Consider the following 12,800-nt stretch of genomic DNA (forward strand, 5'->3'; position numbering starts at 1 on the left):
GCGTCGGCGCGCGGCCGCTCGGCCCGCACGTGGCTAATCTACATGTGTGAAGGTCACGGATCCGCTGTCACCGAGGTGAGGCGGCCGCTGGCTCGCTGCCACGCCGCGTGAGCGCCGGAGAAACCAGATATCCCCGGGCGTGCGAGCGAGGGAGAGGGAGAGAGAGAGAGAGAGTGAAAGGAAGCATAGTGGGAAGGCAGAAGACGACAAAAAAACACACTAATGTTTAATGGCATTCCAGGGTTGAAAAGTCCACAGTACATGTTCTAATGCATCTCGTGTTGATATACACAACAGTTTCAAACCCTGCAGTTTTAAAATGTATTTCTTTTAAGTTCTTTGAAACTTTTTGCTCTTCTTCACCACCCTGCACTGTCACTGACAGGAAAAATAAGGCACCGCGTTGTCATTGGGTACAGCCAAGTTGCACACCATCAAAGTGTTTCAGAATTTAAATGCTAAGGAGGAAGTGCTTTGAAACAAACAACTCAGAACAGAACAGAGGTAGAAACCAAATAAGGCTGCAGCTAGTTCAGCATGACACAAAGCATGGTTCTCATACGGATGGGGAAAGAGCATTCATAGGTATTTGGGTACACAAAAAATACAGAATTGTTACTGCCGCAAACACCCATTGTAACTGTTAATATCAAATGCTAATTTTCTGGACAGAACTACATGTAACAATACACTAAATCTAACTAACATGATTTACCAGTGAACGTCAAATCTTGGAACAGAAAATGACCTTCTCTCAAAAACGTCAAACATCAATTGAGTGGCGTGAGATAACAGTTCAAAGCAATGCCCAAGGGGGGGACATGTCAGTTCTCATGATAAAAATCTACTAGGTTAAAAAAAAAAGTAGTGAAAGCCGTTAAATTATAGATTGCAGTGAGGGGGGGCAACTACACCATAAAGACATATAGAAGAAATGATAAGTAAGGACAGAGATGGCCCACTCACAATGGTGATACTAAAAGAATATAAGTTTTCCCCACTTAATTAAATGCATATTTCGCTACTTACGATTATTGTGGCAGTAATTGAAATAATAACCTCACTTTGTTTTCTGAAGGTATAAAACAAATGATATTCAATATTATTAAAAGTGCAACTTGAAAATGCAGCTATGAGACAATTATGTGTAAACTAATCATGCAATCAAATCAGAATTTTCACATTGCTAGCAAGCGTGCTAGTATGCTAATAAAGCAAACTGATATTCTGATTTTGGCACACATGCCAATAAGCTAAACGTCAACATCAATATCTACCATTTCATCACAATTGTGCTAATCATGGTAATATGTTCATAATGCTGTAATTACGCTGTTGAAATCAGCAAACATGCCAACACAATACATAATTATATCAAACATTTTAAACCCAACTATTGGCACTTGAACATGCACTGGAAAATGGAAAACAAACTATCAATGTCCGTCCTGCACACTAGACACACATTTCACACAACAACAAAATTAACTTTACTATATTATGTGAACAGCTGAAATAACAAGGAGAAAAAATCGTTTTTTCCATGAATAACATTATCAGCAGTAAAAAATAAAATAAATAAATAAATGAATAAATAAATAAATAAAATATAGGCCCAAAGCAGGAACCAAAATCAAATTCAAGTGAGTATATTAGTCAACCCAATTTCATTTAAACTGCTCAAGCAATATCAAATAATGAATTGACTAGTAGCTTAGGGTCGTCATTTTGCAGAAAATATACAATTTTTTAGATCAATTTATATAGGGCCTAATCACAGCATTATATTGATTTTGTTGTGCATCAAGACATTTTCGCAACCACATAATGTCTGTTTTCAATGCTCCACACCCCCAAACTGATGTATACCTGGGAAAATGCCAAGAAAAATGTATTCAAGAATGTGCAATTTAACAATACATCTGGATTTTACAGCCATTTTAGTAAGAAAAACTATTCCAAACATATTCTGAATAAGACACACCCTGCATTTTGAACCCCAATTAGAAAATATTCTCCCAAATGAAAGTAGCACAATACTGCATTTGATCAGTCGAACACCATCGTTTAACGAGAACAAGCCAGACAGCATGATTAAAACACATGACACCCTGATAGGACCGACAATAAAATAATCTTCACATGCTCTTCTCTGAAGCACTGCTTCAACGCGCCACGCTTTAGTATGACGTGCAGTTCGACCGCTGCAGTCCGAGTACAGCACGGTCCGTCCACACGTGAAAGACAATGGATTTCAGGACCTCGTCGTGTTGCTGAAGCTGAGCAGGACTGAAAGAGATTCGGTTGCCAGGACCATTCCGTTTTAGACGCGTCAGGAGCTAGCGTACGGTAGAGCAGTCTCGCACACCCAAACAACTTCTCAGATATCCAGATATCCCCTAAACTGCGTTTTCACCACATGACGACAACGGGGCCGACGTTAGCCACATTCCTACTTCAAGACTAGCTCAAAACAGCAACTTTTATGTTTTCCGAAAAGCGTAAAACGCGCCGTTTATTTTTTATTACAAAGGAAATGGCTTGAAGCATTTAATTTCAGTGAATGAATACACTCCTGCGACTTAAGCCCCTCGCTACCAAACTATCCACCATGTCCACTGTTGATCACTGTCGACAGCTTGTAAAAAATGCATGAGGTTAAGAGGCACTTCCTTTTCATAAACTTTACTGTTGTATTACACTGGTTTACAACAGCAAATGTTTGTCTAAATGGGCAGATGTAACAATTTATTTTCTTTTCCAGCCCATTTAATCAGCATATCTCAAGCAGCATTATATTGGTTGATCGCTTTCGTGCATTTCTATAGTTATTTTTCTTTTGTCATATTTGAATATTCGTGCATGCGTGTATTCTTCTGCACACCACTTTTTCTACAGGTTGCCAATGTAAAACTGAGTGTTTCCCCAACTGCAGGCGACTGCAGTAATAATAAAAAAGCCCAAAAATTGCAACTAGACAGAAGAGAGCCAACAAATGCAAACGGGAGACCATCATTTCCTTGTGCCTTGTCCCCAGCATTACAGACGAGGAGGAAAGAAATTTAACTGCTGCCATTTCTTGGCCCCTGGTCTCTGGTAGCTAGCCAGGGAGTGGAAAAAGATTTGTAATTGAAGAGCATCACACACCACTTGTTTTTGAAGAGCGAGAGGCTGAAAACAGAAGGGATTAGAACACTGCATTCCAGTAACAGGTGAAACAGTATAGTTTGGCAAGGCAACAGTTAATGCACATTCATGCTCAAAATTCTGCATTTAAGTCAAAGTAAATTATTGATTTTTGTTTCTTTACACCCGCCGTCATTTTACAACGGTTCATACATTACATGTCATTACATAATTTATGTGTTTTGCTGATACTGTCGTAGCGCTCAACTCTTAACCTTGTCTGAGACGGTTACAGCCTGGGATTCAACACACAACCCTCTGAGACCAAAGCACGTATTCCGACATCACAGTTTAAAGAATCAGTAAAGAACTGACTTCATGCAAATTAAAAAAGGAATTATATTACACACTTTTTCAAATTTATTTACTCCAATACAAAAACTTGGAACACCTAAAGGAATTTTTTCCCAAGCTAGGCCATAACATTGGCCATAACAGCTCAAAAGCACTATTTTCAATGCACATTACACATCGATATTTAATATCTGGCCTCCAAATGTATTCACACTGAATTGCAAGAAAAGGATAAATTAACAAGAGCAATGCTGCATACACAAACCAGTGTAGTTAACATTTTGTGAAAATGATTTATTTTTTATTTTATTTTAAAATTGTCCTAGAGGTTCACCAATGCATAATGGTACTTTCTGTGATGCACGACAGCTATGGTATTCAACATATCATTGCTATGTGCCAGCCAAACTATAACCGCATAAAAACTATAAATATCCATTAATATATAGCACAACATCTGCAAATTCAATTTCACCACAAATCCACCAGGACCTAAGCAAATTAGGGGATATATTTCAAAGCAGAGTTAGGGAATTGAAGATAGATTAAAGACATAGCCTATACCATTTCATAATGTGTTTTATTCATATTACACAATGTGGTCATAGTTGTTTGACTGACTCTACTATCAACCAGCGTGTGAAAATAAAGTGTAAAGAAACTGTCTGGCAAACCAATTAAGGTCAATTATGAATGACACCATGAAAAAAATAAAAACTAGATACACCGATCCAACCAGGTCTACATTAAATTTGAGTACCAGCAACAATAATCAGTAGAAAGTGGTTTGGTTGCCAAAAATTGGAAACATGCATCGGAACCAATGGCCAGAGTTAGACGCTTTCCTGTCTTAAAATGATTAAGCAGACCTCCATTCTGGATGCACAGACTTCAGTCAGTTCAGTCCAAGGTATGCTACTTGTATTTTCCAGCCAAAGTTAAAAAGTTAAAGTTGTGCACCCCAACATCCAATTCATTTACATTTCCAAAAGTCAGACAAACCATAGGTCACTGTAAAGCCTTGTAAAAAATACACTAAAATAAATCCTCCGAGAACTTCAGATGGTCTCCATTTAAAATGGACATCTTGTACAAAGATCATGCATTTAAACCCGCAAGAATTTCTGCATTTCTACAAAGAAAATTATAGCATATTTAAGCAAAGATTAAAACGTGCAACCAGACTTTAAATGACCATTTTGAATTAGAAAACAGACTAATACTAAAATACTCATTCTTTTGATTCTTTGAAACAGTAATATTTTTATGACATATTAAATGAGAGTACGACATCCCGTAACAAGCAGGCTATTTTTTTTTTTTTTTTGGGGCCATTGTACTCTTCAGCACTTCTGTTTACATCAGCGGTGCCGAATGCCCAGTAGAGAGGGGGAGAGCCAATCAGATGGCAGATTAGATGTCAACTTGGAAGCAGCTGTCTGGAGAGTTTAATACAGTCAGTTTACCTCCACAATTCAAATTCGAAACCTAGAAAAGGAGATCGAGTCGGTTTCAAATATAACCTTTTGGCTTCAAGAACACATTTGCAGCAGAAATCCCACACTGAAAGCCAGTGACACTTCGCTACATATGTTTAAAATAAAACCGTTTAACCCTAAAATTATCAATATTATGTTCATTACAATGTTTAATTGCGAAATGCATCGACCATTGGTGCTAAACTTAAAGCAGACGTGAGTACAATCTCACGTCTCTAAAGCGACGCTTCAAACCTTTATTTTCATATGACAAAGCTAACAACATTTAGCTAGCGTTTCCCGAACGTTAGCTAATTGCTGTTTTCGATGTTCTGAAAGGTTCTTCTCGCTTGGTTAAGAAACACCCGTTGTCTGGCTTCAGACATTGCTGAAACGACAGGTTGTCCAACAATCCCAGGCTAAATAATTTTAGAAAACACAAACAGATGAAAAATAAAATCAACCAGCTCGACCAATGTAACTTATGAATATTGATCACGTCACATTTTTATTCCTTCATTTGCAGTTTAGCTAGCAAGCTACTGCAGTCTAAATGCGAGAATGTTCCATGGTTTTGCAAAGGGGATTTTCATGTTTGCCTGGCTAGCGAGCTACCCAGCCAATGATCGCTCTCTCACCATTAGTTAACTTACAAAATAGCACTTTAGACGATCGGTTCGAAAAAATGTACACTCAAAGTTATGTTGCTGTGCAGAGGACACTTAGTCTAGCGTTAGGCTTTTGTTTTCTGTCTAGCAAGCTAACGTTGGCTAGCTAGCTACACATCCCATACACACGAGTCACCTTGGATAGAACTTACAACTTTACATTCGAATAAAACGGACATTGTATTCATGAAATTAGGCAACCGTCTGCGAATAACTAATTCGACATTTTAACATTGATAATTGAGCAATAACAAAATTGACAATGTTAAATTTTCTGTCAAATAACGTTGATCCTAAAATTATGCTGAGTAGTCAACGCAACGGACCCACAAGTAACGTCAGAGTGAACATTAGCTAGTACTAGACTACTAGCTAACGTTATAGCAACATAAAAGGTGACGGGTAAAAATGATCGGGTAGTTTTAAATGAATTTAAAAAGGTGTTGCAATTTACCTGAGGTCTGCTGATACCTTGTCCGTTGTTTCCAGGACTCATCGCCGGGTGACTTCTTTGTTGTCCTCCCCAGCCATGAGCCGCAGATCCATATTGGGAGCTCATTTCTTTGACTAGCCCCATGCTTGCTTGTTGTTGTTGAGCTGATGGATTATTGTAATCTTGGTAGCCAGTGCCATAACCTCGCATCATAGGACTCGGAGACGTCAGTAACTGGTTTAAAGTCGGGGTAGCCCCTGAAGGGTGCTGCTGACTTTGCCCAGGAAATCTCTGGAACCCCCCAACATTACCACTACCAGAAGCTGAAGCAGCAGCCATAGCAGATTTTCCATGGCTAGCAGCAGTATTGCTGCTGCCTGGGCCCGTCAACGTGCTATTCCCCTGCCTCGAGGGACTCATCATACCGTATCCCGCGCCACTGTACCCGGGTCGGTAGTTCGGGTAGAGGTTATACTGACTATTGTGGTACCCTTCATTTGAGTTTTGTACTGGATCCATATTGTTAGGTCCCGAAGAATGCATTATTCCCATTCCAGGGCTTTGTTGTCCGCCATGTTGATCAAAGCAAGGCCCTCCTCTAGCATTACCGTAATAATTATTAAACTCAGAAACAGTGCCGTTTCCCCCTGCGCCAAGGGGCTGGTTGTTGATGTTGTTGTTCGTTGGTCCCACGCTGGCGGGGTCGTACCTGCTACCCATCCGGTCCCCCGATTTGCAAAGGTGGTCCTCCTCCTCCTCACTTTTATTTAGCAATGGCTGATGGCGTTCGAATTGGTTCCCCAGAATATTCTCTTTCCCTCCATGCTGCCGATTCCCAGTCTCTCCTTGTGCTGATTGTTGTGTGTTGTTGATGTTATTTTGAATTTGACGTTGATGATGCTGTTGAAATTGATTGAATGGTTGCTGTTGCTGCTGTGGCGCCGTGTGATGATGGTGAGACGAAGGAGGGGGATCTCCGCCGCCAGCATTTTTCAGTTTATGATTTGATATCAAACCCGTCTCCATGCTAGAAGACATACTCGCATTTGAGGAGGATAAAGATGTAGACTTACTTCCCTCTACCTTTTCACGCGTATCCGAATTATTGCTAGCAGAAGCACGAGCAATGTTAGCCATGTTCATCTGGTGATGGCGATCTACATTATTCATAGCGTTAACGCCAGTCCCATCTCCAGCCCCAAGCATTGCCCCGGATCCATGTACAGTTCCTCCAGATTTCACAGAGTTTAAATCTTGATTCAGACTGCTTGATAAATTCGATTTTTTGTTTTTCGTTGTTGCTGGAGCTGGTGCCACTTGCGCGGCCATGATCACGTCAACATTTCAGACAAGAATCCGGGCAGGCTAGCTAACTAGCTAGCTCACTGAAGAAGAAAAAAAAATCTGAAAGAAAGAAAGGACGAAGGCAGAAGAGCTCTGTTTAGAATGACAAAAAATAAAGAAAACGTTCTGTTCTGGTCGGAGTTGGAAAAAATGTCCTCTAGCAGCTGCTGCTTTAGTTGTCCGATTTCACGTTCACAGATTTTGTCCAGGTTTAAATGAAACTTTTTCTCCCTTCCTCTCTAACCCGGATATGGGTAAATGCATGTCTCCTGGAGCCTCTCTGGCCCAGCATGGCATTAGAGACAGAGCTCCAACAACTATTATCCACTTCTGTCTCGCAAGTCATGTGGAAAATACGGACTGGATTTTCAGTTCTTCGTCTAAATGGTGGATATAGCCTAACCTACTATTGTTCTCTGTTTTAGTAACACTGCCTGCTCCTTCGCTATATTTGTAATTCATATGAAATGCAGTACTCTCTCACAGTACTTTTCTGCATCTTGTGTACTGAATATCAAAATAGAGTATAGTAGTACTAGGAATCCTGCTTGTCAGCAGGCTCACCAACCTTACTGTCAACAGCTTGCAAGCTGTAGGAATGAACTTTACTGAGTGGCTTGACCTTTTCGTTATACGGCAATGTTGCTGAGGTTCGTAGTAGCTCAGGCAAATTGGCCGCTTCTAGATCTACGACATTGGTGTGAGCCGTGTAATACGCCCAGATGAGTCAAGAGGACTTGGAATACAATGTTACAGTTTTGCTATCGTGCATGGTGATGTCGCAAGCAAGGACATGGTAACAGTACTTTCCAGCCTGATTAAACTATATTTGTAACGTGGTACCAGAGTGGGAGATAAAGTTTGGTACACAGGTACAGCAGTAGAATCTTCACCTTTTAAAGGAATATACCACTTAGTACACCAATACTTGGAAACGATTATATGCCCAATAATTTAGAGTGTGATACTCAGTTAAAGAGTGTAGCAATCTCATCTGTCAGGCAGGGTGACATCACTGAGAATAACTACCCATAACTGTACCCAGGTGATGTCACTAGAGCTTAGAAGAAGTACATTCGTGACTCACCAAAGGGTTTTTAGTGATATGGTTATGTTGCTATAGAGTAAAGCTGGAAACCAGAGTGGGGAGAAAGTAGGGTACTGTATTTAAAATCAGTAATTGTGGCCCAGTTTCAGCTAGTATTGCTGAGTCTACCCTGAGCTGCTGAATAAACTTGCAGACTCTGTGAAACCGCATTATGATTATCCCGTTTCCTACAACCTTATTGGCGTTAGAATGTAGGCTACACGATCAGCTCATCACATGCTGATCCACAGCTCATGTAACAATACCCTTGTTCCATGCATGTTTCATTTACGCATGAGATGGCAAATGGCTGCCTTTGTCGAAACCAATGAGTGTTCATGTGGTAACAACCACAATATAACGGATATTGTGGGTAAAATTAAATTTCTAAAATGTTAAACCTTTAGATTTCAGAGAGCATGGAGGTCTATTACTTTTTATTTCAGAAATGATTTGCTTGTTTCGTGCTTCTGTGTGCGCATTTGTTCTGTGATCCATATCTGATTTTCTCTTTTACCGTATAACAGCGCTCAATCCATTTTACTGCAACCCTACCAGTCAGACAGAAAACATTTAAGACGCCTCTGCATTCACAGTGTAGCATGCAATAAAAGTGAATTTGTAACCATAATGTTGCGTTGCATTTCAGACAGAAAACTATGAGTTAGACATTATTTAAGAAGGCATTTGCGAGCAATCTGGTGTCGTCGACTTATCGAGTACATGGCTAACAAACGTCCTTCATGGCGGTTTCATAATAAACAACATTCGCTTGCTCGCGTTCGACACACCACTTAAAGGGGCCAGTAGAAAAAAAAATCAGTTGTCATCAGCAGGAAGCACATTAATTATTATTTTTGTAAACTTTAAGAGCAAAGTTTGTGCATATTCTTTGCTCTGTTCCAACATAGGCATTCACAGGGGTTGTTTTTAACACCACAGTTCACATTGTAGTCTCGGTGACGTCATTCTCAAGTAGAGAACATCTTTTGTTCTCAGATTCCTGTTCCATCCTTTCTATTCCCATGCATTGTAAAATTAATTATTGTTTTGTTAAATAAAGGAAACGGTTAAATATTTGATTAATTCAAATAAAGCAACTTTTGATGTGTGAATCTATTAGGTGGACAGGACGATTATCTGTATGTATTGGTTGAGATTCAAAATTCAATTTGCAGATGTAGCAGGTCACAGGAGAAGATGATCATAAAGTTGAATGCATGATGTCCTTTTCAAATTAGGCTTGGTTAACAACAGCCTATGGATGACTACGTATTTCTTTTAAAAATGTTACATTTAGATATATTTGTTGTGAACATCCACTGAAAAGTGTCAGAATACTTAGATTTACAAGTTTTTAAACAACCTTTATATTTTAAGTCAATGAAAAATCATAAATGATGTAAAATTAGTCTAACATTACTATAATAACAATACAATTTCTAACTTTAAGTATAATAGAAAAGTTATTTTGCCAATATATTTACAATTTAATGGGACCTATCAAACTTAAAAAAGAATCAGTGTTTTTTGTGCAATTGCATTTATAATTCTTGATGACTTCACCCCTCAATGTTTGTCTCTCTGTGTCTGTTTAATAGCATGACTGAAATATATTTTGGGCCAGTTTGGATCGAACCTGACAAACCGATTTGTTTTTGGAAAAAGAAGACTTTACTACATTTTATGGTGTCTACATGAATGTACTGTATTGGGAAAGCAGATGTTATCTAGTTTAAGTTCTGGAAGGTCTTCCCGAAAACTTTCAGGGTGAGTGTCCAGGTCCAGATGAAATAATACATTAATCACCATTTTCCAAATCTTTCAAAAAAATAAAAATAAAGAAAAAAAATGCATATTAACACATTAAGTAACAATAATTTTGAGTTGAAAGGAAGCACAGGAGTGAACAGCTTCGCAGAAGGTTAAATGACTGTTGGCACATTTTTTCCACCATTGTGGGAATGACATATGACCCAGTATAACAAAAATCATTTTACACACATCTGGACGCTGAGGGTAATAAATGGACTTTAGTCTGATCAAGCTGTGCTGTGAAAGTACACAAAAAAGACGTCTAGGGACCAAAGAAATGGTGGACCTACATATTGCATTACTGTGCAAGATGGTGTACCCAAAGGCTGTTGCATCCTGACTGAACAATATCCTCGGCCATCTTCATTTCAAGAGTAGCATACCCATGTCTAAAGCCACATTCAAAGGCATTATGTTGTGCCAGTTACCAAAAAGTAATATACTGTAAATATTGCATAACTATTTTCTGTTCTTGTAGGTATAGCACAGAGAAAAAACTGATGGGAAAAAAAGAAATAGGGCTTATGTTTCAGCTTGGAAGGCTTGCCTAAATAAAGAACAAAAAACATGCAGGACAGGATTAAGCCATTATTGAAACATTGAAACCTTCATAAATATTTTTACATGTAAAAATGCTTAAAATAGACATCAAAAGTACACAGCTCTATTTTTATTGTTCAATGAGTCTCTGTTAAACTATTAAATATATGTTGTAACAAAATGGAAAATAATAACAGTATTGTATATGGTTTTTCTTGGGCATTTTTCATGTAAGCCTTTATATGCTGGACAGAAACATGTTTCTCCACTGATGTGTAAAAGAAACCCATGTCTCCGAATTCCAGCGAATACACACTGAGAGCTAGTGAACGTCACAGCGGTTGTCAGCTGCAATCATCATCATCCTCCTCCTCATCAGGAGAGATGGTGAACCCCCTGGTGGATTCTGAGTGAAGTACAGAAAAACTAAAGGTGTTTGGTTGTCTCAAAGGAGCCATTTAAAAATCGAGCATTTTAGACCTCAAGCATTTTTAACTTAGGAATTTAATTTTTTGTACAATGACAAGAAAACATGCTTGGAATAAGCATGCTTTTAGTGCTTGCAACGTTTGCTGTGTCTAAGGCAGTGTAAATATTTAAATTGGTACTTGCAACGGCTGAGTTTTGTTTTTAATGCCATTAGCATTACATGTTTGACCTGAATTGACAATTGTCACAGTGACCCACATTTGAAGAATGGGTATTCCAAAGTGCTTCATGTAAAGACACAGAGTTTATTTGCAGGAGTCCATTGTGGAAATCCAAGGTACAGGACTTACAGGCCACTCAGATTTCATTCCTGCTCCTCCATCTGCATTGCACTGCACACTGTCCCCTTCCCACCTCCCCCCGTCCATCCTGATCCACCCTCAGATTTCTCCAGACAGCCTCACAATGACTGGTGGCCTCTGCCCACTTCCTATCTTTTCAAATTTCCAAGATCACCACTAGCTCTGAGAAGGATGTTGTTCCCTTTCTCTTGTCTTTCTTCTTTTCAATTTTGCACTGTTCCCTTTTCCAGAACCTTCTAAATTGAAAATTTCGATTGAATTATACTATATAAATGTATGCGTTGTTCCTCAATTTTACTATGGTAGGCATCCACACTTAAGAGCCCCTGGTTTTTATTAAGCAATAAAACAAGCTAATTTGAAATTCTTGTGTGGTTGTGTAATAAACTCAACTGCAATCAAAGTCTCATACAAAGCTCAGAATGCATTTTGCCATCTCTCTCTGGATGGAAGCACCACCCCGGAGGAGGTTTATGGGTATTACATTTATGACACGCGTGCCTCTGTTTTTCCGTATCATTCAATGATTTACAAATGACATCAATGCTCATATTCAGCAAGCTGTCAGGGGATACATAAGACTTTCATAGCAAATATGATAATAGTACAAAAAAGCCATGAGCCCTTGTGTAGCTGCACTACTTGTTATTTGACGTACCTCTTTGGATATGTGGTAGTTGTCGATCGGTTCAAATATAAAAACTAATTATCCTAAAAGCAGTTTACAAACCTGATTCCCCCTTATTGCAAATACTGTATTTGGGTCTCAGGACTAGCAGCAATTTACAGGAACACACTAAATGACTGCAATACTAGGGAGAGCTCAGATTTATATCATAATTCATTTGGGTAACATATTATCATTGATGCTAAATCCAAGCAGGCTCTCTCACTAGTTAGTATCGTGAATGGAGTTGCTGCCATCCGTGTATTGTTCTCTCTAAAACATGGAAGTGCTTCCACTGGCGTGCTAGTGTTGCCTGGTAGCCATCACTCTAATCATTCACCCCAGTGTTCATAAACTCACCATTAAAACACAGGAGCATTTAAACAGAAGAACAACAACGTACCGCCACATTTGCATTTATGTATAATTTATCATTTCAAGGGTGACCTAATGTGCTGAACATCATCTGCACAGAAAACAGCTGTACTACAGAACCA

The 12,800-nt window shown here is 39.0% G+C and overlaps 1 protein-coding gene across 7 annotated transcripts in view; it reads right to left on the minus strand.

Moving 5' to 3' along the window:
• arid1b (AT-rich interactive domain 1B) overlaps positions 1-7,709 on the minus strand; it is a 113,146-nt gene extending 105,437 nt beyond the window's left edge. For all 7 annotated transcript variants that reach the window (XM_064339832.1, XM_064339831.1, XM_064339836.1 and 4 more), the window contains exon 1: positions 6,081-7,709. In XM_064339832.1, coding sequence (XP_064195902.1) covers positions 6,081-7,388 — 1,308 coding nt within the window. In that variant the 5' untranslated portion in view covers positions 7,389-7,709. The remainder of the gene's footprint in view (positions 1-6,080) is intronic.
• Positions 7,710-12,800: the final 5,091 nt, after the last annotated feature.

This window comes from Anguilla rostrata, chromosome 6 (genome assembly GCF_018555375.3).
Source record: "Anguilla rostrata isolate EN2019 chromosome 6, ASM1855537v3, whole genome shotgun sequence".
Classification (NCBI taxonomy): domain Eukaryota; kingdom Metazoa; phylum Chordata; class Actinopteri; order Anguilliformes; family Anguillidae; genus Anguilla; species Anguilla rostrata.